This window comes from Salvelinus fontinalis, chromosome 10 (genome assembly GCF_029448725.1).
Source record: "Salvelinus fontinalis isolate EN_2023a chromosome 10, ASM2944872v1, whole genome shotgun sequence".
Taxonomy (NCBI): domain Eukaryota; kingdom Metazoa; phylum Chordata; class Actinopteri; order Salmoniformes; family Salmonidae; genus Salvelinus; species Salvelinus fontinalis.
This window is the reverse complement of record NC_074674.1, coordinates 22,041,325-22,069,291: the sequence shown is the minus strand read 5'-3', so window position 1 is coordinate 22,069,291 and position 27,967 is coordinate 22,041,325. Positions and strand designations below refer to the sequence as shown.

Genomic DNA, 27,967 nt, shown 5'->3' with positions numbered 1-27,967 from the left:
CTCCGCCAATGGCTGAGTCGTTCGTAAGGAAGTTAGAATCCAATCCTGTCAATTGTCTCGCCCTGATCCGAGACTAATTTAGTTATTTTTTTCGTAAACAAATATGTATTTTTTGCCAACAAACATTGCCAAATACCGGTATAAGGTTATCTAGATATATTAAACAGACGTCTTGAACTGGTTTATAAGGGGGTCGGTTCTGAAATGTAATAACCTGCCTTTCTCCTGTCCGACAAGAGCCGCTTTCCACCTTATGCGCAGCGGTTAGCGAACTAATGAAGTCTTTACGGGACGGAACAGCAAACTGGACTTTTATCAAGGAATTTGTAGGGAACGCTTGATAAAGCCAAATATTCACAGCGGGCGTAGAGCTCCGGCCGAGGTAGGGTTTAATTACAATTTTCTAAACCTGCCGGCTAAAATGCTTGAACAGAGAGAGAGGCGTGTAGCACGTGCCCTTCGACATCGTTTTGATCGCATTGTGAACCAGAATCTGTGTTTACAGGAGACATTGAATATGGCGATTCTCCATTTTTCGGTTGCATGTAACTTTTTATCTATACACCTTTCTTAGAAGCACATACTGGCCGTGTCGTCAATAATAACAATAGTTGCGCAGAGTAACTCCATTCTTTGGTAAGTACAAAATGTAATGTGTCATTATTCAGCTTGAAAGCTGGTGAATGCCAAGTTGAATGGCTGCTTCCTGGGTTTAAAGGATAATCGCCATATTCAACGTCTCATGTAAACCCAGATTATGGTTAAACTAATTTGTAGCTATAATATACAAAGTGTAGCCAGTCGTACTATTGTAGAGTGTATTTAGTGTTTCCACAATTGTATCTTTTCAATAGACTAGCTATTATGTGTGTAACCCACATTTAGACACCTTTTTATTCATTATTAAATGTATAAATAAACCGGGTTTATCGGTACCTCTTCACTGAACACGATAGAGGGGGGAAAGGGTACATGAATAGGGTGGGATCATAGAGAATGATAGATGCCAAAAGCCTGTTTTAGCAAGGGCAGTGCCATTGAGGGCTTCCACCATTTTAATGTAGTCAACTGAGTGGGACTTTGAACTTTATGGGTTGATCCCTCCTGATCACCCTGTTGAAGTCATGTGCAACCGTGTCATCCGGATGGGTCAGCCAATCGTGAAGATAATTGACTACTTAAAAATTAATCTGCCAGTGTGCTCAGAGATGCCATAAAAGGAACTAGGGATGCTTCGGTATCATTCTCTATGGGTGGGACCAAAGTTGGGTAAAACTAAACTTTATGCAAATACTCCATGACATCCGAGCGCTATTGACCAATCAAAATTATAGCTTCCAGGCCTTACTGAATTTACTGTTGATACCTAGCACTACCTATTATGCTTGCTAACTTGTTAGAACCCACATGAGGGCAATGCTAGCATGGTTATCCAAATTTTTGCTAATAGTTAACATGAAATGTACCAGCCAAGATCCGTAGAGCACGTTTGGGGCGATGAAACAGTCCCATTTATTTATTTCAATCAGCAAAGTGGGCAGGGGGACCATTGGGCGACGCAAGCATAGCCCCTCACGGAGTGGTGGTCACGTGGGCCGTACTGGGATACGGATTCAAAAGTCCCTCAATCGGCCAGTGGTGCACATACAAATTAGCCCCAAGGTTGCCTTGTTCATTCTCTTAAATGAAATACCATGTCTGCTTTCTCATTAGCTGGGAATGTTTGAAATGTCTGATAAAACATACTTTGGTGATGTCATTATCAAACTAGGTAAAGGGGATACCTAGTCAGTTGTACAACCGGAATGCATTAACTGAAATGTGTCTTCTGCATTTAACCCAGCCCATCTGAATCAGAGAGGTGCGGGGGCTGCCTTAATCGACATCCACGTCTTTGGCGCCCGGGGAACAGTGGGGTTACGGTCTTGCTCAGATGCAGAATGACAGATTTTTACATTGTCAGCTCGGGGATTCAATCCAGCAACCTACTACATTCCCCTTGAGAAAATATACCTTTTTGTCTGCAAGGTTTGCTATTAGCGTGCGAACACTCATTAAGACCAACAGGTAGAATAGCTAGTATTCACTGGTTGAAGTAACTTTTGAGTGTAATGGAGTTGACTGGCAGGCAATCTTTATGCGAATATACCACATTCATTGCGGCACGCTTGACCAATTGAAGCTCACTACAGCCCCTACTGGATTGGCAGTTGATACCTAGCACTAAATAGTTTGCTTGCTAGAGGGCAGCTACGGGCTGCGCCCCTGTTTCTGCGGTTATGGATCCAGGAACTGGCACGGCCACTCATTTTTAGCATACAAATTTCAACAACATTCTGGTTATGGTGGTTTCGAACATTGAATAACTACAAAAACCTCAGGTATTGAACCATTCATTCAAAAGATGAAACATCGCTTTACAAAAACTGCTATATATAGGGGAAAAGTAAAGGATACAACAATGTACATACCAGAGTTACTGGGGGCAAACAAATTACTCATCCTATACAGCATTGCAGTCTAAAGTTAATTCACAGAGCAGATACAAGTCAAGTGATCCAGTGGAGGAAGGGAGGGACTGCTTGGGCGGTATGTATATACCGGGGTATTTGGAAATGTCCACGGGATGGTTTTTCAATAGTCAATATTATAAACTAAGTTTTTCAATACGTTTTAATATTTGTTGAAATTCAAGTACATAACTGCAGTCAACTTGTGCTTAGGATATAAAGAAGATTGTGTTCTTATTTCACCTGTCACATTTTACATTATGAATCTTACTTAGTTCCCCAGCACAGTTGAGCCAGTCATGTGTTTGTATAAAATAGCACAAGAGAAAGCGGGAGCAGTCCAGCTGTGTATTTACAGTGGTTGCGTTTTATATTGAAAGTCAAGTGTTTTGATTCAATAGAGTGATCAGGGAAGTACACAGAAAATACTTTAGTGCAACACATTCGGCAGAAAATAGCTTCATTTATCAGATGACAGAAGTGCAATACTATTTTGCTAGCAGCCGCACAAGTAAATTAACTTAAAATGAAAAAGCAAGGTATTTTTGCAAAAACGATTCATGGCCATCATTTCTAATGTTTAGGCCTGTCATAAAGAATGTAGCCAGCTACGTTTCCTAATGTTTTGCTTAAAGTTAACCTAGCAATTTAGCGGAGAAAAATAGGCTGACTACACAAGAAAAGTACTGCAGAAAATAAACCACACCGGTCGGAGAACTGTGTGCTGATAGAATGGCCATTAGTGAATTTGTCTGAGTGGAAAAGTACAACTGAAGCACAAAATTGGTCTGACGCCCAGCAGAAATGATAAAAATAACCATTTTAGATCTGCGGTTACAAAATGCAGCAAGAAATTTCTTGTGTGTCATCTTTTTTTCCTGTGTGAAAACACTGAATTATGTGTTAACACGACCCCTAGTTTAACTTGTTATCTAAGTAAGTGGCTGCATTAATAAGGTGATGGGGCATCATATTGTGTTAGCTTTCTGCCATGTTTGAGAACTCAAAGCCCTTTGGATTAGTTATTTGTACAGCTGCCACTTATCTTTATTTCCTTGTGTTTTCTCTTTACATTTTTTATTTTATTTAACTAGGCAAGACCTCTCCTCCCCTCAGGTCTCAGCCCATCTGCTACTCCCCCCTCTTCTCCTAGCAGGATGGTCCATTGCCCTAGTGTCTCCAGACTCCACACAGACACAGCATGTAGACATGCTGCTGAAGAGACAGTACTGTTCTTCCTTCAGACTCAAAACTTTGCTCATTTGCACAATGTCTCTCATTCACATTCGCTTGTAAATGTCCAAACTCACCAAAAACAACATTCAGTAACACCTACCTAAATGTATAACTTCATGAGCTGGATTGCCTGTCTTTGCAATTACCGTAATTGCTGGACTATTAAGCGCACCTGAATATAAGCCGTACCCACAGAATTTTTTACAAATATGTATTTTGTACATAAATAAAGCGCACATGTCTATAAGCCGCAAGTGCCTACCGGTACATTGAAACAAATTAACTTTACACAACCTTTTAAACGAAACACGGCTTGTAACAAAAATAAATAGGCTTTAACGAAACACGGCTTGTAACAAAAATCTAAAATAAATAGCAGTAAACAGTAGCCTACCAAGAAAGTCAAACTTCATTGCGGTGCCGATTGTTTTGGCTTTCAGTCGGATCTGCACAGTTCCAACGTCTTATCATCGACTCATTAAGGCCAAGCTCCCGTGCAGCAGCTCTATTTCCTTTTCCAACAGCCAGATCGATCGCCTTCAACTTGAAAGCTGCATCATATGCATTTCGCCGTGTCTTTGCCATGATGAGGGTGACAAAATGACTACCGTAATCAGAATGGCAAGTTTGAGCGCGCTCGATTTACGTCACATTATGTGACGGTGCTCAGTTTATTGGCGGCATGAATCTTGTGAAAAAAACAAAATAAATTAGCCGCGTCATTGTATAAACCGCGAGGTTCATAGCGTGGGAAAAAGTAGCGGCTTATAGTCCGAAAATTACGGTAGCTAAATATGCGAGTGCAAAAGAAAATAAACGAGCAGCCTCAGGAAAATAGCTATTGTACTAATTTTGTTAGCATTCAGGTAATGGGCTTTTTTGGCGCATGTGTACTAAAGTAATACCATAAATCCCAGGTTGAGAGAAGGACGGTATGACTATGAAAATCTGGATACAGTTTTGAACAAATTCATTTCTTTAAAATTAAGGGGAAGCAGCAGAGGAAGAGAGCTATATATATATATATTTTTTTTCACTTAGCCATCCAATACAGCTAGCTTATTTAGCCTACTCAAACACCTGGCTCAAACAGAGAGGAAGGCTATTTATGTTAGCTGGCTGGCTTAGGCTGTCCAACACTGGAACTCTTCCATGTCTTGGTAAGCTTTCAGTTTTATTAATTTATTGCCATCGGGGCACGGTGGTGTAACAGCTTGCTGTACGTTGTACTCTGATTGCAGCGGGTTGGGTTTATTAACGTATTAGTTCTAGCAGCCAAGTTTACTATGACGTTAGCTAATATGGTGACAACGGTGTAGGCTGTGTGTAGCGGTTAAGGCTGTCCCCGACTTAAAAATATATATAATAATCTTGGCCAACCGAGAGCTGTCTGTTCTTTCGACTAGGGTTGCACATTTTGGGGAATATTTAGAGGTGGAAACTTTCCATGGGAATAAACGCAAATATGCAAATTAATATTAATACCATTTAAATGTACAGTTGAAGTCAGAAGTTTGCATACACTTAGGTTGGAGTCATTAAAACTCGTTTTTCAACCACTCCACAAATTTCTTGTTAACTATAGATTTGGCAATTCGGTTAGGACATCTACTGTGTGCATGACAAAAGTAATTTTTCCAACAATTGTTTAGACAGATTATTTCACTGTATCACAATTCCAGTGGGTCAGAAGTTTACATACACTAAGTTGACTGTGCATTTAAACAGCTTGTAAAATTCCAGAAAAGGATGTCATGGCTTTAGAATTCTGATAGGCTAATTGACCTCATTTGAGTCAATTGGGGGTGTACCTGTGGATGTTTTTCAAGGCCTGCCTTCAAACTCAGTGCCTCTTTGCTTGACATCATGGAAAAATCTAAAGAAATCAGCCAAGATCTCAGGGAAAAAAATTGTATATCTCCACCAGTCTGGTTCATCCTTGGGAGCATTCATCTCTAGGAGATCTGTCTCCTAGAGATGAATGTACTTTGGTGCAAAAAGTGCAAATCAATCCCAGAACAACAGCAAAGGACCTTGTGAAGATGCTGGAGGAAACAGGTACAAAAGTATCTATATCCACAGTAAAATGAGTCCTATATCGACATAACCTGAAAGGCCGCTCAGCAAAGGAAGAAGCCACTGCTCCAAAACCGCCATCAAAAAGCCAGACTACAGTTTGCAACTGCACATGGGGACAAAGGTCGTACTTTTTGGAGAAATGTCCTCTGGTCTGATGAAACAAAAATAGAACTGTTAGGCCATAATGACCATCGTTACATTTGGAGGAAAAAGGGGGAGGCTTGGAAACCGAAGAACACCATCCCAACCGTGAAGCACGGGGGTGGCAGCATCATGTTGTGGGGGTGCTTTGCTGCAGGATGGACTGGTGACACGTCACAAAATAGATGGTGTCATGAGGCAGGAAAATTGTGGATATTTTGAAGCAACATCTCAAACATCAGTCAGGAAGTTAAAGCTTGGTCGCAAATGGGTCTTCCAAATGGACAATGACCCCAAGCATACTTTCAAAGCTATGGCAAAATGGCTTAAGGACAACAAAGTCAAGGTATTGGAGTGGCCATCACAAAGCCCTGAGCTCAATCCTGAAGAAAATTTGTGGGCAGAAATGAAAAAGCGTGTGCGAGCAAGGATCCCTACAAACCTGACTCAGTTACACCAGCTCTGTCAGGAGGAATGGGCCAAAATTCACCCAACTTATTGTGGGAAGCTTGTGGAAGGCTACACACGTTTGACCTAAGTTGAACAATTTAAAGGCAATGCTACCAAATTCTAAGTGAGTGCATGTAAACTTCTGACCCACTGGGAATGTGATGAAAGAAATTAAAGCTGAAATAAATCACTCTACTACTATTCTGACATTTCACATTCTTAAAATAGTGGTGATCCTAACTGACCTAAAACGGGGAATATTTACAAGGATTAAATTCGAGGAATTGTGAAACTGAGTTTAAATGCATTTGGCTAAGGTGTATGTAAACTTCTGACTTCAACTGTATGTCCACTCCAGAACATATTATTGGTGAACTACACGGTAATGTATGTTTTTATTTTTTCGTAATCCACTGAGTAATATAGTACACTTTTATCATAATTAGATTGTAATCCAGAGAGGTTAGAAAAAATATCTACATCCTCTGAGGCTGTGGAGGGATCCAAATTGTGGATTTAAAAGAACCTGAATCAGCGTACAATGACACCTGTTTTTCAGCCCTGGATTTCTTGCCCCTTGATTTTGTTGGATCTTTTTTTTTTTTTTTTGCTAACATTTCGATTGCCATTCAAATATATATATGGCGATAGTGGACAACCTTTGTTTTACTCCTCTTTGCAGTTTAATACTTCCTGAGAAGTAGCCATTATTTTCTATTTTACACATAGGATTACTATATGTAACTTTCACCCATTGTGATTCAGACATTTTATATATAAATTCCAATTGTACTTTATCAAAATTATTTTTCAAAGTCAGCTATGAATACTAGGCCTGGTTTCCCAGATGTTTCATAGTGTTCTATTGTTTCCAGTACTTGTCTTCTTTTTTTATCTCCAATGTATCGTCCAAGTGAATCCAGGTGAAAGCTATGATCCCTTGATGTCACGTGTTAAATCCACTTCAGTGTAGATGAATGTAAGAGACCGGTTAAAGAAGGAGTTTTAATCCTTGAGACATGGATTGTGTATGTGTGCCATTCAGAGGGTGAATGGGCAAGACAAAATATTTAAGGGGCTAATCCTTAAGAGATGAAGTGCCTTTGAACATGGTATGGTAGTAGGTGCCAGGCGCACCGGTTTGAGTGTGTCAAGAACTGCATCGTTGATAGGTTTTTCACACTCAACAGTTTCCTGTGTGTATCAAGAATGGTCCACCACCCAAAGGACATCAAATCAAATGTACTTATATAGCCCTTCTTACATCAGCTGATATCTCGAAGTGCTGTACAGAAACCCAGCCTATAACCCCAAACAGCAAGCAATGCAGGTGTAGAAGCCAATTTGACACAACTGTGGGAAGTAGAGGTCGACCGATAATGATTTTTAAACACCGATACCGATTTATTGGAGGACCAAAAAAGCCGATAGCGATTAATCGGACGTTTGTGTGTGTGTGTGTATATATATATATATGTATATGTATATATATGTATATGTATATATGTGTGTGTAATAATGACAATTACAACAATACTGAATGAACACTTTTGTTTAACTTTAGAAGTACATAAAATCTATTTAGTCTCAAATAATGAAACATGCTCAATTTGGTTTAAATAATGCAAAAACACAGTGTTGGAGAAGAAATGAAAAAAAAAAAGCTAACGTTTAAATTCCTTGCTCAGAACATATGAAAAAGCTGGTGGTTCAATATTCCCAGTTCTTCAATATTCCCAGTTAAGAATTTTTAGGTTGTAGTTATTATTGGACTATTTCTCTATACCATTTGTATTTCATAGAGCTTTGACTATTGGATGTTCTAATAGGCACTTTAGTGGCCGATTTCAAGTTTTCATAACAATCAGTAATCAACATTTTTGGACACCGATTGTGGCCGATTACATTGCACTCCACGAGGAGACTGAGTGGCAGGCTGACTACCTGTTACGGGAGTGCAGCAAGAAGCCAAGGTAAGTTTAATGTTAGCTAGCAACTCAAAAAAAATATATATATATCTTAACATAATCACTAGTTAACTACACATGGTAGATGATATTACTAGTTTATCTAGCTTGTCCTGCATTGCATATAATCGATACGTTGCCTGTTCTTTTCTCATCAAATCATAGCCTACTTCGCCAAATGGGTGATTTAACAAGCGGATTCGTGAAAAAAGCACTGTCGTTATACCAATGTGTACCTAACCATAAACATCAATGCCTTTCTTTAAAATCAATACACAAGTATATCTTTTTAAACCTGCATATAGTTAAAAGAAATTCATGTTAGCAGGCAATATTAACTAGGGAAATTGTGTCACTTCTCTTGCGTTCCGTGCAAGCAGAGTCAGGGTATATGCAGCAGCTTGGGCCGCCTGGCTTGTTGCGAACTATATGAAGACCATTTCTTCCTAACAAAGACCGTAATTCATTTGCCAGAATTGTACATAATTATGACAGCATTGAAGGTTGTGCAATGTAACAGCAATATTTAGACTACGGGATGCCACCCATTAGATAAAATATGGAACTGTTCCGTATTTCACTGAAAGAATAAACGTCTTGTTTTCGAAATTATAGTTTCTGGATTTGACCATATTAATGACCTTAGGCTCGTATTTCTGTGTGTTATGTTATAATTAAATCTATGATTTGATATTTGATAGAGCAGTCTGACTGAGCGGTGGTAGGCAGCAGCAGGCTCGTAAGCATTCATTCAAACAGCACTTTCATGCATTTGCCAGCAGCTCTTCGCTGTGCTTCAAGCATTGCGCTGTTTATGACTTCAAGCCTATCAACTCCCGAGATTAGGCTGGTGTAACTGATGTGAAATGGCTAGCTAGTTAGCGGGGTGCGCGCTAATAACGTTTCAATCGGGGACGTCACTCGCTCGGAGACCTTGAAGTAGTTGTTCCCCTTGCTCAGCAAGGGCCGCGGCTTTTGTGGAGCGATGGGTAACGATGCTTCGAGGGTTGCTGTTGTTGACCTGTCCCTGGTTCGATCCCAGGAAGGGGAGAGGAGAGGAACGGAAGCTATACTGTTACACTGGCAATACTATCCAATAGACAAAGGTATATGAAATACAAATGGTATAGAGAGAAATATTTCTATAATAACTACAACCTAAAACTTCTTACCTGGGAATATTGAAGACTCATGTTAAAAGGAACCACCAGCTTTCATATGTTCTGAACAAGGAACTTAAACGTTAGCTTTTTACATGGCACATATTGCACTTTTGCTTTCTTCTCCAACACTTTGTTTTTGCATTATTTAAACCAAATTGAACAGGTTTCATTATTTGAGGCTAAATTGATTTTATTGATGTATTAAGTTAAAATAAGTTCATTCAGTATCGTTGTAATTGTCATTATTACAAATACATTTGAATAAATCGGCCGATTAATCGGTATCGGCTTTTTTGGCCCTCCAAAAATCGGTATCGGCGTTGAAAAATCATAATCGGTCGACCTCTATTCTTGGGTATGACACTACAAGCATGGCACACCTATATTTGGGGAGTGTCTCCTAATCTTTTCTGTAGATCCTATCAAGCGCTGTCAGGTTGGATGGGGAGCGTTTCTGCACAGCTATTTTCAGGTGTCTCCAGACAGGTGTCCAGACACAGCGCAAACTGGCACTAACCAGAATGGAAAGAGTGGGAGAAAGACGACTCAAGTCCTCAATTGGCAGAGTTGCAAAGAAAAAGCCATATCTCAGACTGGCCAATAAAAATAAAAGATTAAGATGGGCAAAAGAACACCGACACTGGACAGAGGAACTCTGCCTAGAAGGCCAGCATCCCTGAGTCGCCTCTTCACTGTTGACGTTGAGACTGGTATTTTGCGGGTACTAATGAAGCTGCCAGTTGAGGACTTGTGAGGCGTCTTTCTCAAGCTAGACACTTAATGTACTTGTCCTCTTGCTCAGTTGTGCACCGGGGCCTCCTACTCGTTCTATTCTGGTTACAGCCTGTTTGCGCTGTTCTGTGAAGGGATTAGTACACAGCATTGTACGAGTTCTTCAGTTTCTTGGCATATTTTCGCATGGAATAGTCTTAATTTCTGAGAACAAGAATAGACTGACGAGTTTCAGAAGAAAGTTATTTGTTCGGGCCATTTTAAGCCTGTAAATCGAACCCACATGCTGATACTCCAGATACTCAACTAGTCTAAAGAAGGCCAGTTTTATTGCTTCTTTAATTAGCACAACAGTTTTCAGCTGTGCTAACAATTGCAAACGGGTTTTCTAATGATCAATTATCCTTTTAAAATGATAAACTTGAATTAGCTAACACAACGTGCCTTTGGAACACAGGAGTGATGGTTGCTGATAATGGGCCTCTGTACGCCTATGTCGATATTCCAAAAAATCTGCCGTTTCCAGCTACAATAGTCATTTACAACATTAGCGATATCTACACTGTATTTTGATGGATAAAAGATGTAATTTTCTTTCAAAAACAAGGACATTTAAGTGACCCCAAACTTTTGAACAGTAGTGTAGGTAGAGTTAAAGTGACTATGCATAGATAATAAACTGAGCATAGCAGTGGTGTAAAAGAGGGGGGGGGGGCAGATAGTCTGCTTAACTATTTGATTAGGTGTTCAGGAGTCTTATGGCTTGGGGGTAGAATCTGTTAAGTATTTTGGACCTAGACTTGGCACTCCGGTACCGCTTGCCGTGCGGTAGCAGAGAGAACAGTCTATGACTAGGGTGGCTGGAGTCTTTGACAATTTTTAGGGGCTTTCCTCTGACACCGCCTGGTATATAGGTCCTGGATAGCAGGAGGCTTGGCCCCAGTGATGTACTGGGCCATACTCACTGCCCTCTGTAGTGCCTTGCGGTCAGAGGCCGAGTAATTGCCATAACAGGCAGTGATGCACCCAGTCTGAATGCTCTCGCTGGTGCAGCTGTAGGTCTTTGAGAATCTGGGGGCCCATGCCAAATCTTTTCAGTCTCCTGAGGGGGAATAGGCTTTGTCGTGCCCTCTTCACGACTGTCTTGGTGTGTTTGGACCATGATAGTTTGTTTGATAGTTTGCTGTTGATGTGGACACCAAGGAACTTGAAGTGCTCAACCTTTTCCACTACAGCCCGATGAGAATGGGGGTGTGCTCGGCTCTCCTTTTCCTGTAGTCCATAATCATATCTTTTTGTCTTGATCACGTTGAGGGAGAGGTTGTTGCCCTTGCACCATACGGTCAGGTCTCTGACCTCCCCTATAGGCTGTCACATCGTTGTCAGTGGTCAGGCCTAACACTGTATGAGTGAACAGGGAGTACAGGAGTGGACTGAGCACGCACCCCTGAGGGGCCCCCGTGTTGCGGATCAGTGTGGCGGCTGTTGTTACCTACCCTTACCACTTGGGGGCGGCCCGCCAGGATCCAGTTGCAGAGGAAGGTGTTTAGTCCCAGGGTCCTTAGCTTAGTGATGAGCTTTGAGGGCACTATGGTGTCTTTGTACTTTTCTCCGTTCATGATGTCATGTCTGGAGGAAACTTGACAATTGACATTCAGGCCAAATAGTTCAGCTTTGGTTTCATCAGACCAGAGAATCTTGTTTCTCATGGTCTGAGAATCCTTTAGGGGCCTTTTGGCAAACTCCAAGAGGGCTGTCATGAGCCTTTCACTGAGGAGTGGCTTCTGTCTGGCCACTCTACCATAAAGGCCTGATTTGGTGGAGTTCTACAAAGATGGTTGTCCTTCTGGAAGGTTCTCTCAGCTCCACAGAGGTATTCTGGAGCTCTGTCAGATTGACCATTGGATTCTTGGTCACCTCCCTGAGGCACTTCTCCCCCGATTGCTCAGTTTGGCTGGGCGGCCAGCTCTAGGAAGAGTCTTGGTGGTTCCAAACATCTTCCATTTAAGAATGATGGAGGCCACTGTGTTCTTGGGAACCTTCAATGCTGCAGACATATTTTTTGGTACCCTTCCCCAGATCTGTGCCTGAACACAATCCTGTCTCAGAGCTCAATGGATAATTCCTTCGACCTCATGGCTTGGTTTTTGCTCTGACATGCACTGTCAACTGTGGGACCTTGTATCGGTATTTGTTAGAGAGGGGTAAATTAAGATTTTGTTCGGGCACCAGGCAGGTATCAACCATGCCGGAAGGAAAAGAGTAGAACAGAGAGTACCACTACCAGACCCACACACATCAGCAGAAGAGACTGCCTAGAGTGTAGCCTGTTTACCAGATAGCCAGCGGAGAGAAAAGAGAATACACACCCTATAAAACCCACATCACAGCACAGGGGTAACCCCACCAAGAATACCTCATACAATAATAATGGCAGAGCAATTGAACAGCAACTTCATACAAGAAAGAACCCTGTCATCAACAGAGGATTTGCAGTAATATGTATCATCTTCACGTGGAGGAGTGCAGAGGGTATGAATGTGGGGGTGTTCATATACACAAAGGCCTTATCTCCACAATCTTCTCGGCCACATGTCCTTAGTACACCCCACCTCAACACAGTTCAAATAATAATACACACTTTAACGCAATCTCCCTTTTAACTAAAATGTCCACCCAAGTACTTCTGGCAGGGCAATAATAGTCCAGCTCCAATGAACTTCACTGGGAAGTGCATTAGGAAAATAGAGAGTCTGTTTCAGGGTAAAGCACTGGAATGATGGAGGGAAGAGAAAGCGAGAAAGGGAACGAGATCTTAGCTGTGGTTTTCAGGTGTGCAGGTGTACTGTCTGACTGTCCCATGGTTTGTAGGTTAAAGCTTCGCAACAATGTTGCTACTAATCCATGCTATCCATAACCAGCACGGTCCCAAACGAAAACAACCAAGCAGTAGAGCGATCACACCGATGATTGAGTTAAATACGTTATAAACTACATACGCTGAAAACAAACAAAACTTCTGCAGCATAGCACACACAAACTGTCGCGCCACCCAAGAGCTCCTCCCCAAAGAGCTGAACGAGCTCTCTTTTATTTCCTCCTTCCTTACTGCTCATGTGCTCTTAAAGTGGCAGGGCACGGTGAAGGTTCCGGGCAGGATTTCGCCACAACCTTATATAGACACGTGTGTGTCTTTCCAAATCATGTCCAATCAATTTAATTTACCACAGTTGGACTCCAATCAAGTTGTAGAAACATCTCAAGGATGATCAATGGAAACAGGATGCACCTGAGCTCAATTTCGAGTCTCATAGCAAAGGCTCTGAACACTTACAAAAATAAGGTATTTTGGTTTTGAAATGTTATTACATTTGCTAAAATTTCTAAAACTGTTTTTCACTTTGGCGTAATGGAGTATTGTGTGTAGATTGAGAGGGGGAAGAAACTATTTTAATACATTTTAGAATAAGGCTGTAACATAAAATGTCAAGTGATAGGAATACTTTCCGAGTGCACTGTATAGTTGATTTTATTCAAACAGTGTGTCTATATATTGAAAAATACATGTTTAAACATTTTGACCAATCGATTGGTCAAAAGAATCAATGACTCTCGGTCGACCAAGATTCGGGGACAGCCCTAACTTGTTATGTCTATACGTGACGGCGAGCTTCGTAGGGCTATTTATGTTTGGTGTTTGTTTTGGTCATGCTTGTATATTCGATCTGTCAAACCACAAAACATAGCTTGTGCGTGCAGTGAGTCGGTTTACTTGTTGCAGCAATCAAGGATCATTTATGGGTAAGGTAACGATGGCTATATGAAGAGAATGTATCACACTGCTTTGGGCAATAATACTGAAGTTATTTGGTATTGGCCACTAGGTTCCCTGCAAGAATAAGATTTAAATCTGATCTTATTTTAGACTTTTTAAAATGTAGATTTATGACATTTTGGATTACATGAAGTTGACTATCCAGCTATCATAATGTCTTAGATTCAATCACTGGGCATATCTTGGTTAATCAGCCATGCTGTGTTGGCCATACAATTGTCTGAACTGGAATTTGACCCAGGTACCACTCTTGTTCCCTTTCTGCTCCCTGTACTGGTCCCTCAGCCCATGTGATGTTGTCATCTGTTCCGGCTGTTCCAAGAGGTGGTCAGCAGATACCCGGTACCATGTCGATGGGTCTGGTGGATCCATGCCCCCCGCTTTCCCAGTTGTACCATGAACAACTGTCCACAGGGTGCAGAGAGACTAGCAAGAACCAGAAGACTGCTGCGGCAGGTGTAGGACCTCTGATGACCATGTCTCTCAGACCAGCAAAGAGCAAAGCTAGAAATGGTCATCTTGGGATGGACTCTGGTGGGAGAGAGCAACAGATCCCGGTGGAGCACAGGCAGAACGCTTTGGGCTCAGTCTCCAGTCTAAGAGGTCATGTCTATGGGACTGCTGGCTCTGCCGACTTCAGAAGAGCAGAGAGACCAGTGTCAGACCAGGTTTGGAATGTGTGTCTTGTTCTTAGTGTATGCTTATGTTTCTGCATGTGTGTCTTGTGTAAACTTGTGTGTTGCCATTTTCAGGTCCAAGGCTTTCAAAGACCCGGCAACAATGGCAATGTCTTGGTTAATCCAAAACAACTAGGTAATGTACCATTTTGATCTCAGTCTGTTGCATAGAAACAGCAGTGATGACACTACATCGTACAGACATCAGATGAGTCAAGGATGCGAATCAGTGAATCTAAGAATTTCATATGAGCACTGCCAAGGTTTTAGAGATGCAGTTCCCATTTGGTCATTAGCCACCATGCGAAATCTCAAACAGTGCAACCAAATCCTTCAGCTACCCAAACCAAACAGCCTACCAGTCCCCACGCAGCCTCTCACCTATCTGTGACTGTGCGTTCTGTACACAGAGCCTACCTCCAGAGCCTCAGCCAGGGCCTCGCCTCCGCTTCAAGCCTGCCCGCCTGGCCCTGCTCCCTCGGCCGGCCCCACAGGTGAGCAGCTGGGCTTCCTGGAGCGCTGCCTGGCACCCCACCAGGCAGAGATGAAGCGGCTGCTGACGGGTGCCCTGGGCACCCTGTGCCAACGGCTACAGGTGGTCGAGAGGAGGATGGAGGAGCTCTACGAGCAGGGAACCAAACACGGCAACAGCCTGGCCCTGCTCAACACCCAGGTGGGCCAGCTGGCGAGAAGGATGACCGCCACCACCAAACAGGACTTGTCACCTCTCCATGGTCTGGGTGAGTTAAGGCTGACGCGCTAAAGATTAGAAGGCACCACACTAAAACGTGTGTGCATGCTCCCTTGTTACATTTTATAAAGTCATTTTTAAGTGTTTTTAAGATGAGTGTTACCGATTTAATCTGCCGTTTAAAAAAAAATAAAAATAATAATAATGACAATTAAAACAATACTGAATTAACACTTATTTTAACTTAATATAATACATAAATAAAATCAATTTAGCCTCAAATAAATAAACATGTTCAATTTGGTTTAAATAATGCAAAAACAAAGTGTTGGAGAAGAAAGTAAAAGTGCAATATGTGCCATGTAAAAAAGCTCATGTTTAAGTTCCTTGCTCAGAACATGAGAACATATGAAAGCTGGTGGTTCCTTTTTAACATGAGTCTTCAATATTCCCAGGTAAGAAGTTTTAGGTTGTAGTTATTATCGGAATTATAGGACTATTTCTCTCTCTACGATTTCTATTTCATATACCTTTGACTATTGGATGTTCTTATAGGCACTTTAGTATTGCCAGTGTAACAGTATAGCTTCTGTCCCTCTTCTTGCTCCTACCTGGGCACGAACCAGGAACACATCGACAACAGCCACCCTCGAAGCATGCAGAGCAAGGGGAACAACTACTCCAAGTCTCAGAGCGAGTGACGTTTGAAACGCTATTAGCTAACTAGCTAGCCATTTCACATCGGTTACACCAGCCTAATCTCGGGAGTTGAAAGGCTTGAAGTCGTAAACAGCGCAATAGCTGCTGGCAAACGCACAAGTGCTGTTTGAATGAATGCTTACGAGCCTGCTGCTGCCTACCACCGCTCAGTCAGACTGCTCTATCAAATCATAGACTTAATTATAACATAAAACACAGAAATACGAGCCTTTGGTCATTAAAATGGTCAAAACTGAAAATTTTCATTTTGAAAACAAAACGTTTAATCTTTCAGTGTAATACGGAACCGTTCCATATTTTATCTAACGTATTGCATCCCTAAGTCTAAATATTGCTGTTACATTGTACAACCTTCAATGTTATGTCATAATTATGTACAATTCTGGCAAATGAATTACGGCCTTTGTTAGGAATAAATGGACTTCACACAGTTCGCAATGAGCCAGGCGGCCCAAATTGCTGCATATACCCTGACTGCTTGCACGGAATGCAAGAGAAGTGACACAATTTCCCTAATTACAAGAAATTCATGTTAGCAGGCAATATTAACTAAATATGCAGGTTTAAAAATCTATACTTGTGTATTAATTTTAAAGAAAGGCATTGATGTTTATGGTTAGGTACATTGGTGCAACGACAGTGCTTTTTTTCGCAAATGCGCTTGTTAAATCATCACCCGTTTGGCGAAGTAGGCGCATTGATTATATGCAACGCAGGACACGCTAGATAAACTAGTAATATCATCAACCATGTGTAGTTAACTAGTGATTATGTTAGATTTTTTTTATAAGATAAGTTTAATGCTAGCTAGCAACTTACCTTGGATTCTTGCTGCATTCGCGTAACAGGCAGGCTCCTCGTGGAGTGCAATGAGAGGCAGGTGGTTAGAGCGTTGGACTAGTTAACTGTAAGGTTGCAAGATTGAATCCCGGAGCTGACAAGGTAAAAATCTGTCGTTCTGACCCTGAACAAGGCAGTTAACATACCGTTCCTAGGACGTCATTGAAAATAAGAATGTGTTCTTAACTGACTTGCCTAGTTAAATAAAGGTGTCCAAAAATACCGATTACCGATTGTTATGAAAACTTGAAATCGGCCCTCATTAATCGGCCATTCCGATTAATCGGTCGACCTCTAATACTGACACACATAGGGTATGAAAGGCTAGGTTGTTGTCTGTGTGCTAGATGCTGCTGTGTTTAAGTACTTGATTGAATATTATTTTGTTGGTGAGTAATGTTTTGGTTTCTTGTGTTGGTACAGGAAAGGAACCAAGAGCGCTGAAAGAAGAAAAGTTGGACTTCACCAAGCCGTTACCACATGGTCCAAACCCTTCATGCAATATGGGCTGTTCTGGAACAGACAAGGGGAGCCTCACTGGATGTCAATGGAGGATGGCGACAACATTTTCACCTAGCCACAGTCCGGCCTGGCGCTGTGAACACAATGAGGGAATAGGTGGGGAAAGGAAAAGGACAGAGTTAGGGCACTTCTTATCCTCTGTCGGAAAAGAGGCGGTCACAGAGGGGTGCGTACAGGGAAACTACTCCCCCATGTCGGACTTTGAGGATCTGGACAAGGAGCTGGCTGACGAGAAGGGGCAGGACGCTCCCACCTGGTTGGTCAATTCTGCCCTGGTGGACACAGAGTCTAGTGACAGTCAGGAAGTGACCCTTTTATCCCCTTCTTGGAAGGCACAATCTGGGGACACTCAAGTGAACAGGAGAGGGAGTATGGAGACACATCCACGCTCTCCTCATATACACGTCCCCACTCAATCACAAGGCCAATCCAAAAGCACTGAGGTCCCAACGTGTCCAATTCCAAGTAAGGGTCAGACTATGGCTGCATTTTCTGAGGTGGTCCAGTTGAGCCCTATAGGAGCTTGCTCTCTGTTGGCACATTCCGTTAAATTCGGAGGCTCATCTAGGTCCGAGCACACAGGTAGAATAACTCCTACTCCAACTTATTTCCAGCGAAGGATCACCAGCCCACCTCGCACTGACCACACGGCCTACACTCAGTCCTCCAAAGAGGCAGAGAAAGACCGGAAGCCTGAGAGGAAGAGGCGGAACAAGAGGGAATCGAAGGGACACCCGGTTGGTGAGTTCGACTCCACTGCCGCCATGTCCATCAAGGGTAGCTTCTCCGCCCAGGTACAGGACCAACCGCAGGCTGGTGTGGGCAGGGAGACAGACGATGAGAGGCAGTGGAGTCAACAACACGAGAGGTTTGTGGAGAGTGTAAGGGTGTCATACGGCGGACAAGAAAATCAGACTCTTAGATTAACCGTACCTACTAATCAGCAACACTCTCCATTGTGCCATGCCCAATTTAAATCTCCAGACCGACCATCACCATCAGGTTCAGTCTTTGTGCCGTATTCCCGGTCTCCACCATTGACTGGCTACATGGACCCTCAGAAGGACAAACAAGCCCTCCTGCCCTTTCATTCTACCAGCCCCTCTCTAGACACCTCCGTGGCCTCCAAGTTCCCCTCTCCCCGAAATGGCTCTTGTAAATCTCTCATCGTTGGTGTTCAATCCACCCACCACGAGTGCCAGGCCCTCCTGCTCCAGCTGTCGGACACAGCTAACCACCTCATAGATGCCAGCCCCTCTCCGGAGCTCCCTTCACCCCCGGATGGTGGTCAAAGCAGACGGGGGAACCTCCCGCACTTCTTCAACTCCAAGCTCAAGCGTCACTGGGATAAGGACCGGCCCTCCTGTAAGAAGCGGCAGCTAAAAGGCATTAGAAGCACTGGTGGCGCTCTAGCCATGACTCTCCCGGAGCTGCAGGAGGAGACGTCGCAGCACCACTGGCAGCCACTGGTGATTCTGGGCAGCCCAGTCTTGCTTCTTTCCCCCCTGCAGCTGGCGTCCCTAGCCCAGACCTTCTCCCGCTGCTGCAGCAAACTCCTGGACGGAGACACCTCTACCCTGCAGCGTGGTCTTTCCCGCCTACTCCGCACCACTGGCCAGTTCCCCATGTCCGTCTTCAGCCAGATGGGCTTCTCTAAGATCTCCAAGGGGGGTCTGAGCACTGTGCTGGCCGCCTCCTCCCCAACCTCCTTTCGCCACTGGTTCAGACACAAGCGCCCCGCTCCCCTCATGAGACTGTCAGCCACAGAGCTGAAGGCTGTGGTGTGTCAGATCATGGAGTCGCGGAAGAAGCACATGCATCTTCCCCTGCTGCCCCTCGAGGACTACACTGGCCCTCCTGGCCTGGGCAATGACCACAGGTCAGTCTATAATGTGATATTGACTTGTGAAAATGGCTTGATGCTCTGAGATGAGGGATTTAGAGGTAGCGTTTTGAAGAAACTCATCTGATTTCTTGTTTGCATTTGTAGTTATGCTCGGCCTTGTTGTCAGGATACTTCCTCTATCAGGAATTATAAACTGGGTGGTTCGAGCCCTGAATGCTAATTGGCTGATAGCTGTGGTATATCACAAAACATTTATTTTTACTGCTCTAATAACGTTGGTAACCAGTTTTATAATCGCAATAAGGCACCTTAGCCGTCAGTGGAGGCTGGTGACTTGAATAATTGAAGAGGATGGGAGACCCATGGTATAGGCGCCGAATGCACGGAGGCGGCAAAATGTGTCAAAATCGGCAGACTAATTATTTTAACCTAAAGCATTTAATGAAGACGTTTATAGTACAATATTATGGGGAATGAGAGCAGTGCTTGAATGAGGCATGAGTTGAGGTGTTCAGAGGCTTGACCAGTGCAGGACAGGATTTGACTGAGAAGATAAAAAAACAATAACACAAGAGACTACACAGTTAGACAAAAGAGCTAAGAATGAGGTAGTCTAAGCAAGGTAACATCATTGATGTGTAATGTGTTTTGTCTTTGTGATTGACTCTACATACAGTAATGAGAGAAAATTGATAGGGGTACTCAGTGCTTGGAGGGGAAACATTCAATGTGCCAGTGGATGAGCGGGCACATGAGACGTGGCTTCAGTTAATGTCAGGAAAAGTTGACAATGGTAGTGGAGTGGAGTGGTCATCACCTCTTAATCAGGGGACTTAGCTGTAAATACAAATAGCAGAAACATTATTTTACAGCTGCACCATCGTAGGTTTGGACAACGAGTTGTTCTATGAAGTTAAACTCAGACTTCTCAAAATTCATAGTCAAACACAGATTAATCATCTCGCCCACTTGACAAATCAAAGTATCCCAAGAAACGTTCCTGAATAAAGCCCTGATCGTCCACATACCTGGCAATGACTGACAACTGCAAGCAGACTTGTGGTCCCAGAGTGGTTCGGCAATTTTTACCCCCTGGGACCTGGAGTTTTTCCTTATATATTAACCTAAGTAGGAAATCTCTGGACCCTGATAAGGTATGGCAGTGATTAATCAGTTGTAAAAAGGTTTTATATGGGCTATGACGCGACCAGTTTTTCCTCATGGCCCTGGGGGGGATGAAAACCCTGTCAAACTGCAGCTACCTTACATGTGTTCATATACATTACATTTAGACTAGATAAGGAAGGGTATTTCCTCTATCCTGACACATAGACAACAACTGATAGTCAATAGAACTCACAGGGCTGAGCTTTATGCGTGTTTGCATCATGCAGGCCTATTCAACTATAGACCTTATAGAAAATGGACTTACATCTGTCATCACTATGTTGATTGTTTAATTCCAGTTAATCATTTTGGATTCAAAACGTATAGGCAGCCTAGCCAGCCCAATTTTGAATATAAACTAAATTTGATCACATTCACATTTTCTCCCGACACACAAATGGACTATAAATACATAACGCTACCAATTAGTTTACCCTGACCAGGTGGACACCATGGTGCTAGCCCAGACAGTGATGTTGAAGTTACTGTAGACCCTCTGGGCTCCCGAGTGGCGCAGCGGTCTAAGGCACTGCATCTCAATGCAAGAGGCGACACTACAGTGTCCCTGGTTTGAATCCAGGCTGTATCACATCCGGCCGTGATTGGGAGTCCCATAGGGCGGCACACAATTGGCCCAGTGTCGTCCAGGTTTTTAAGCCTTGAGACAATTGTGACATGGATTGTGTATGTGTGCCATTGAGGGTGAATGGGCAAGACGAAAGATTTGTGTCTTTGAACGGAGTATGGTAGTAGATGCCAGGCGCACCGGTTTGTGTCAAGAACTGCAACGCTGCTGGGTTTTTCATGCTCAACAGTTTCCCGTGTGTATCAAGAATGGTCCACCACCCAAAGGACATCCAGCCAACTTGACACAACTGCATTGGAGTCAACATGGGCCAGCATCTCTATGGAACGCTTTCGATACCTTGTAGAGTCCATGCCCCAACGAATTGAGGCTGTTGAAAAGGGGGGGTCAATATTAAGGTGTTCATGTTTTGTACACTCTGTACATTGCATCCTTTACTGCTTTTGTCAGTGGCATCTCAAATATAAACACAATGTTGTAATCATAGCAGTGGGAAGATTTGTGGGGGTGCGGCGACTCTTTCGCCAACGGGGGGGCAGAATTAATTTTTTTTACCCACACTACAGGCTATATCATTATTTAATTTTGGGATTTATCTAGTAATGAAGATTGTTAATTCTGATTTTTGAGCAGGTGCTTCAGCACACCTACCTCCCGTGACTATGATTGTAACGGTGCACAACCTATGAATTTGATCAAAAAAACTTTTTCTAACAGTTGAACTGTTTTTCTCCTTCCTGTCCTGCCCCAGCAGCACATCTCTCACCTCTCCACCCACACAGCGATGTAGGGTCAGACTCACCCCAGAGCGGGCCCTTTCCCAACCCAGAACCAGCCACGGGGACAACCCCAAGACCATGCGTCTGGATAACCAACCTGAGCCTGTACCCAGTCTTGCCATCGCTACTGCCAACGTCAAATACCCAGGTCTGCATGGGCATGGCTGCAGCCCATCCAGAGAGGTGAGCCTGCCATATAAAGTAACTGTACACATCGAACACTATACTCTTAGACTGGGCTTTGTTTGGTTGTACTACACGAAGGCTTCTACTCAATATAGGTGTGGCTCTGATGCTGTGTATTATCCTTACCATTTATTGGGGCCATGCTCAACAAACATTCCAGCAGATTTTAGCGAAATCTCAGTTGCAGTGTCTGCAGTCTCGCCCTGGTCCTAAGGGGCCTGATGAATGTTGTGTGACAATGGGAACACCATTTCGGTGTTGACTAATGAGGATGCTCATCTTCTCCACGGAGAGAGATGCGTATCTTTTATTCCCTTTGAGCATCATTCTTTTTCAAAGAAGTACCTCTTCCCTTGTTTTCGTACAAACTCTTGCAATCCAGCTAGTTGTACCTCTCCCATGTGACTTCTTTGCCATATTAAAATACAAATATTTTCCGGTTCTGTGACCCTGTTCACTTTTTCTTTCTTTCTGTGGCTCTGCAGGGAGGTCTGTATGAGGCTAATGTGGGGGCCCAGCCAGGCCAGCGCTCCAGGAGGGTATCCCAGATCCGCATTCGGAAGACTGTTCCCAAACCAGACAACAACCTCACGCCCATGGGCCTGCCCAAACCAAAGAGGTGAGGGGAAAAACCAGTAACTAACAAAACAATGGGAATATTGATTTTATAGGGGCTCGTGTGATCACACAGATTGCCAATAGTAAATACTTAAGTCAAGCTGGAAGACACGTCTGAACAGGGCCGCTATGTCGAACTAGTAGTTTGATCAACTATCCTCCTGTGTCTCAACTGTGTTTGACATGTTTGTATTTGTGTGTACATTGCATCAGACTGAAGAAGAAGGAGTTCAGCTTGGAGGAGATTTATACCAACAAGAATTATAAATCACCCACTCCCAACAGGTCAGCCATCATAATTTGTATTATTCAAACTGTACCTTAAGTTGAACATGACAATGCACAGTTTATTGAAACACTTTGTCAGTCAGTAGGCTGTTTTTAAATGGGCATATCTACTGTAGTTTATACCTCTCATCACTGCCCAGAGATCTCCTCTTGCAGCCAGCTTGGCTCATGATATTAGACCTGATGCTTGCCTTACTTTATATGTACACGGTGGCCACATACACTGAGTATTCGAAACATTAGGAACACCTTTTTCAATTAGTTAAGGGCTTTGGTGATTAGTTGACTAATTGAATCAGGTGTGCCATTTTAGGGCTACAACATGTACACTGAGTGTACAAAACATTAGGCGCAGCTTCCTAATATTGAGTTTCACCCCCTTTTGCCTTCAGAACAGCCTCAATTTGTCAGGGCATGGACTCTACAAGGTGTCAAGCTTTCCTCATGGATGCTGGCCCCATGTTGACTCCAATACTTCCCACAGTTGTCAAGTTGGCTAGATGTCCTTTTGGTGGTGGACCATTATTGATACACAGGAAACTGTTGAGCATGAAAACCCAACAGCATTGCAGTTCTTGACACACTCGAACTGTTGCACGTGGCACCTACTACCATACCCCGTTCAAAGGCACTTAAATCTTTTGTCTTGCCCATTCACCCTCTGAATGGCACACATACACCATCCTCGTCTCAAGGCTTTAAAAAACGTATTTAACCTGTCTCCTCTCCATCTGCACTGATTTGAAGTGGATTTAACAAGTGACATCAATAAGGGATCATAGCTTTTACCTGGTCAGTCGGTCATGGAAATAGCAGGTGTTCCTAATGTTTTGTATTGCCCCTTATGTGTCCTCTGCCAGTGCACTCACCCTTCTCGAAGGCACTGAAGAATCTCTTTGTCTTTCTCTCATTATGCTCAAAATGCAAATTTTATCCTTGATATTCTTTTATCATGTGGTTCATATTTTCTTTAGTATATGGTTTATCATATTTTTTCCCCATACCAGGAGCCTAGAGACCATCTTCGAAGAGCCCAAGGAGAAGAACGGATTGCTGGTCTGCATCGGCCACCAGAAGAGGAAGCGCGTGCTGGACTTCCCAGACTTCACACTGCCGCGCAAACGAAAAGCCAGAGCCAACCTGCTGCCCCTGCGCGCGAAGGGCCCCAGGGGCCGGGGCCGGAGAGGGAGGCCTGACGATTCCGACCTAGACATTATGCTCATCGAGAGGCTGAGCGAGCTGGAGGACTTCTTCACCTGCCAAGGCCTGGAGGACTGAGCAGTCCCTCAATACCCCCTCCTTCACATCCAAATGCGCAGCCTGTGTCCCAAATGGCACCCTGTTCAGCATATAGTGCTCTACTTTTGACTCGAGCCCACCGGGTCAAAAGTAGTCTCATTTGTGACATGCTACACATGCATTGCACGCAGTTCCTCATTCTCAGTTTAAGTTTTGTTAGTCGCACTTGAAATACCCAGCCATTCACATTATTGTTTTATAACTGCTAGCATTTGAAGAGCTAGAAAAGAGCAAAGGCAAACCGCGCCACTGGCCAGCCCAGGTGCATTTGTTATTGTTTTTGTTTTGAGGAAGTGAGCATTCGGCATCGTTAAAAATAAATATATTTGAACACACCGTGGTGTTCTATTGCGCATGCAGTGATGTCCGGGGGGGCAGTGTTCGTTGTTTGAAGTAAAGTCTTTGTTGTTGTAATATTGCAAACGGACGTTGCACCTTCAGCGCTATGGATTCCAGTTTTAATGCCTTAGTGGAAGTTTAAACTCAATCCAGAAAATCAATCATTTTGTTGATAGACAATGACTAGTGGTTGAACAATAACTGTCTTCTTAGGAACTAATAATTGAAACTGAGAATTTGGGACACTGATACCTAAATGTGTGCGTTCGTTCACACACATGCACACACATGAAACTTTTGCATATGAACACTGTAGACTACACAAGCACATGGACGACAAGTTCACCAAACCATACCTGAGCACTTTCCTTCTTACCTTATTCAGACCATGTGACCTGTACTGGGAAAACTCTGGGTTATAGTTAAGGCCCAGAATCTTTGTTAGTCAGGTGGTCACATGGTCAGGAAAAACTCTTGTCCTTAACCATTTTCCATTTGATGGGGGTGTTTGAGGAGTTCAAGTCATGTGCACTGAGTGGTCCGTGCTTCTAGTACAGTGTGGGCTGTGTTGTGTGCCTGTAGTTATTTTCCTCATTCCTATTGCTGCTATACCTCCTACCTAGTATATTGCTAAATTATATTATAAATGTTATCTTAAAGTTCAGAACATACGTTTTATTTTTTAAGCCACGTGATCCATAGTCGTATTCAGTGCATTGGGAAAGTATTCAGACCCCTTCCCCTTTTAAATATTTTGTTACGTTATAACCTTATTTTAAAATGGATTAAATGTTTTTCATCACACATCTACACACATTACCCCATAATGACAGAGAAAAAACAGGTCTTTAGACATTTTTGGCAAAATGATAATAGAAACTGCCTTAGATTGGAAGGCCTAACCTGGTTGCCAGATCTGTTTATACTTCTAGCGTTGTCATACCAAACAGTCTGGCCTTAGTGCAATCTCATTTTCACATTGCATAATGACTGTCAAGATATGTTTATGCTTTAGCAATATCCTTATCTGGGAACCAGGCTGTAACTATTTGTTGTAGTGTTTGCTTACCACTTGTGCATTTTGTTATGACAGCATTTGTTATGAAACACTAATTTCAGGTGAATAATTCGAGTTTTTGAACTGGGGTCAGTCCTCATTACATATCAGACAGGTCTCGGTGCGGATTGAAGTGGAAACGTTCAGCTCCGCAGCCACACACACATTGACATAATCCTCTCTTGAATTGTTCAGCACAAAATGAAAGTGTCATTATCTGACAGTGATCTAATGGGGTTAGTATTTAACGCCCAAATAATACTGTTCATACTTTTCTTAAGGTTTTTTATTTTTTCAATTCATTTTCTTTTGTATGGTTACTTTCTAAGAGAGCCCTCATGTGGATTGCGATCATTGTTTGTATACTTCTCTGCTACCCTGGACCTTTTTGCCAGTAGCTTTTCTTGTGTGGCAGAAGTCTTCACTTATTGACCCCCCAAAGAGCCAGAGCCAGACCCTGTGAAGTGTTCTATTGCACATTCTCTCCCGTCCTCTGACCTCTGCTCTTTAGGCCAAAGACTGAATTGTAGAAACAAATTATTTGAATTTAGCTGTAGCAGAGGATTATTTGTGTTTACACTGGTGTGCAGTGTAAGACGTGACACACTTTGGGATCCCATATGTCTGTGAAAATATGATTTTGATATAGTTTTTCATTAAATCCCTCCTATTCCTTATTTCATCCTCTGTTAAAAGTGATGGGTGCTTACTGCGGAAATGTATCTCAGACTGAAGGTTAGTATTGTCAATTATTGTAAAATATTTTTATGAATAAAATGGTATTGAAATGTGTCGTTTCTTAATTGGTTTAATGTGCTTAGAACTAATTTATTTGTTTGTCTGAAACCATTGCTCTGTTTGAGGAATCTAGAAGTGAGACCATTTCATCATGTATTGTAAGCAGTCTATGGACAAGGTATGACAGCAATCCATGCTTTACCTGGCTGCTGTTGTGGTACAAATCCAATGAAAATCAGTGCTACCTATATTAGCATTTTCACACGTCATGTCCAAAACATTCTAAAGTATGTTAAATTGATTGTGTAACTCAATGAAGTTACAAATTATAGATTTGGACATGAAGTGTGAAAATGCTAATATGTAGTGCCTTCAAAAAGTATTCAGACCCCTTGACCTTGTCCACATTGTTAGGTTCTAAAAGGTATTAAATAGTTTATTTTCCTCATCAATTTACACACCATACCCCATAATGACAAAGCAATAACTTTCTTTTTTTTAATGTTTGCTAATTTATAAATAAATAAAAATCACATTTACATAAGTATTCAGACCCATTACCCAGTACTTTGTTGAAGCACCTTTGACAGCAATTATGGCCTCAGGTCTTCTTGGGTATGACGCTACAAGCTTGGCACCTGTATTTGGGGAGTTTCTCCCATTCTCTGTAGATCCTCTCAAGCTCTGTCAGGTTGGATGGGGAGTGTTGCTGCAAAGCTATTTTCAGGTCTCTCCAGAGATGTTCGATCGGGTTCAAGTCCGGGCTCTGGCTCAGCCACTCAAGGACATTCAGAGACTTGTCCCAAAGCCACTCCTGCGTTGTCTTGGCTGTGTGCTTAGGGTCGTTGACCTGTTGGAAGGTAAACCTTCGCCCCAGTCTGGAGTCCTGAGCGCTCTGGAGCAGGTTTTTATCAAGAATCTCTGTACTTTGCTCCGTTCATCTTTGCCTCGATCCTGACTAGTCTCCCAGTCCCTGCTGCTGAAAAACACCCCCACAGCATGATGCTGCCACCACCATGCTTCACTGTAAGAATGGTGCCAGGTTTACTCCAGACGTGACGCTTGGCATTGAGTTGAACCTTGGTTTCATCAGACCAGAGAATCAAACCTTTTGGCAAACTCCCTGACCAAGACCCTTCTCCCCCGATTGCACAGTTTGGCCGGGTGGCCAGCTCTAGGAAGAGGCTTGGTGGTCCCCGGATCTGTGCCTTGACACAATCCTGTCTCGGAGCTCTACGGACAATTCCTTTGACCTTGTTGGGGTTTGTTCCTTGTCAATCATTGGTGAAATTAGCATTATGACAATATCTTTAATTAAATAATTCAAAAACCTTTATTAATGTAATTGCAGACAGCATGTTTCTGAGTAAGTTCTGCAAAATAGAAAAGGTCCCAAGTTGCTTTTATCAAGCCCGAAGTCCAGCCTTAGTGTTGTCACTGCCTATGTCATTACCTTTTACACGTGAGACCAAAACCCTACACAGCTATATAAACAAGGCTT

General features: G+C 42.9%; 1 protein-coding gene across 4 annotated transcripts; it reads left to right on the top strand.

Moving 5' to 3' along the window:
• The first annotated feature begins 18 nt into the window (after positions 1–18).
• On the top strand, positions 19–26,520 carry LOC129863827 (uncharacterized). Of its 4 annotated transcripts, none has more exons than XM_055936123.1 (9): positions 19–382; positions 14,399–14,781; positions 14,866–14,926; positions 15,201–15,530; positions 17,465–19,442; positions 21,914–22,124; positions 22,613–22,746; positions 22,959–23,030; positions 24,041–26,520. In XM_055936123.1, exons 2-9 carry the CDS (start codon positions 14,407–14,409, stop codon positions 24,309–24,311), a joined length of 3,432 nt encoding a protein of 1,143 aa, XP_055792098.1. In that variant the 5' UTR covers positions 19–382; positions 14,399–14,406; the 3' UTR covers positions 24,312–26,520. The 4 variants fall into 4 exon arrangements, with proteins under 4 accessions (XP_055792098.1, XP_055792097.1, XP_055792095.1 ...); XM_055936122.1 differs by having other exon boundaries at positions 14,399–14,790; positions 21,917–22,124; XM_055936120.1 differs by having other exon boundaries at positions 14,399–14,790.
• The last annotated feature ends 1,447 nt before the right edge of the window (positions 26,521–27,967 follow it).

Coding starts and splice junctions, on each gene's coding strand:
- LOC129863827 (XM_055936120.1), top strand. CDS start 14,407: ATGTTGTCATCTGTTCCGGCTGTTCCAAGAGGTGGTCAGCAGATACCC. Junction 14,927..15,200: donor GGTTAATCCAAAACAACTAG/GTAATGTACCAT, acceptor TTCTGTACACAG/AGCCTACCTCCAGAGCCTCA. Junction 15,531..17,464: donor GTCACCTCTCCATGGTCTGG/GTGAGTTAAGGC, acceptor GTGTTGGTACAG/GAAAGGAACCAAGAGCGCTG.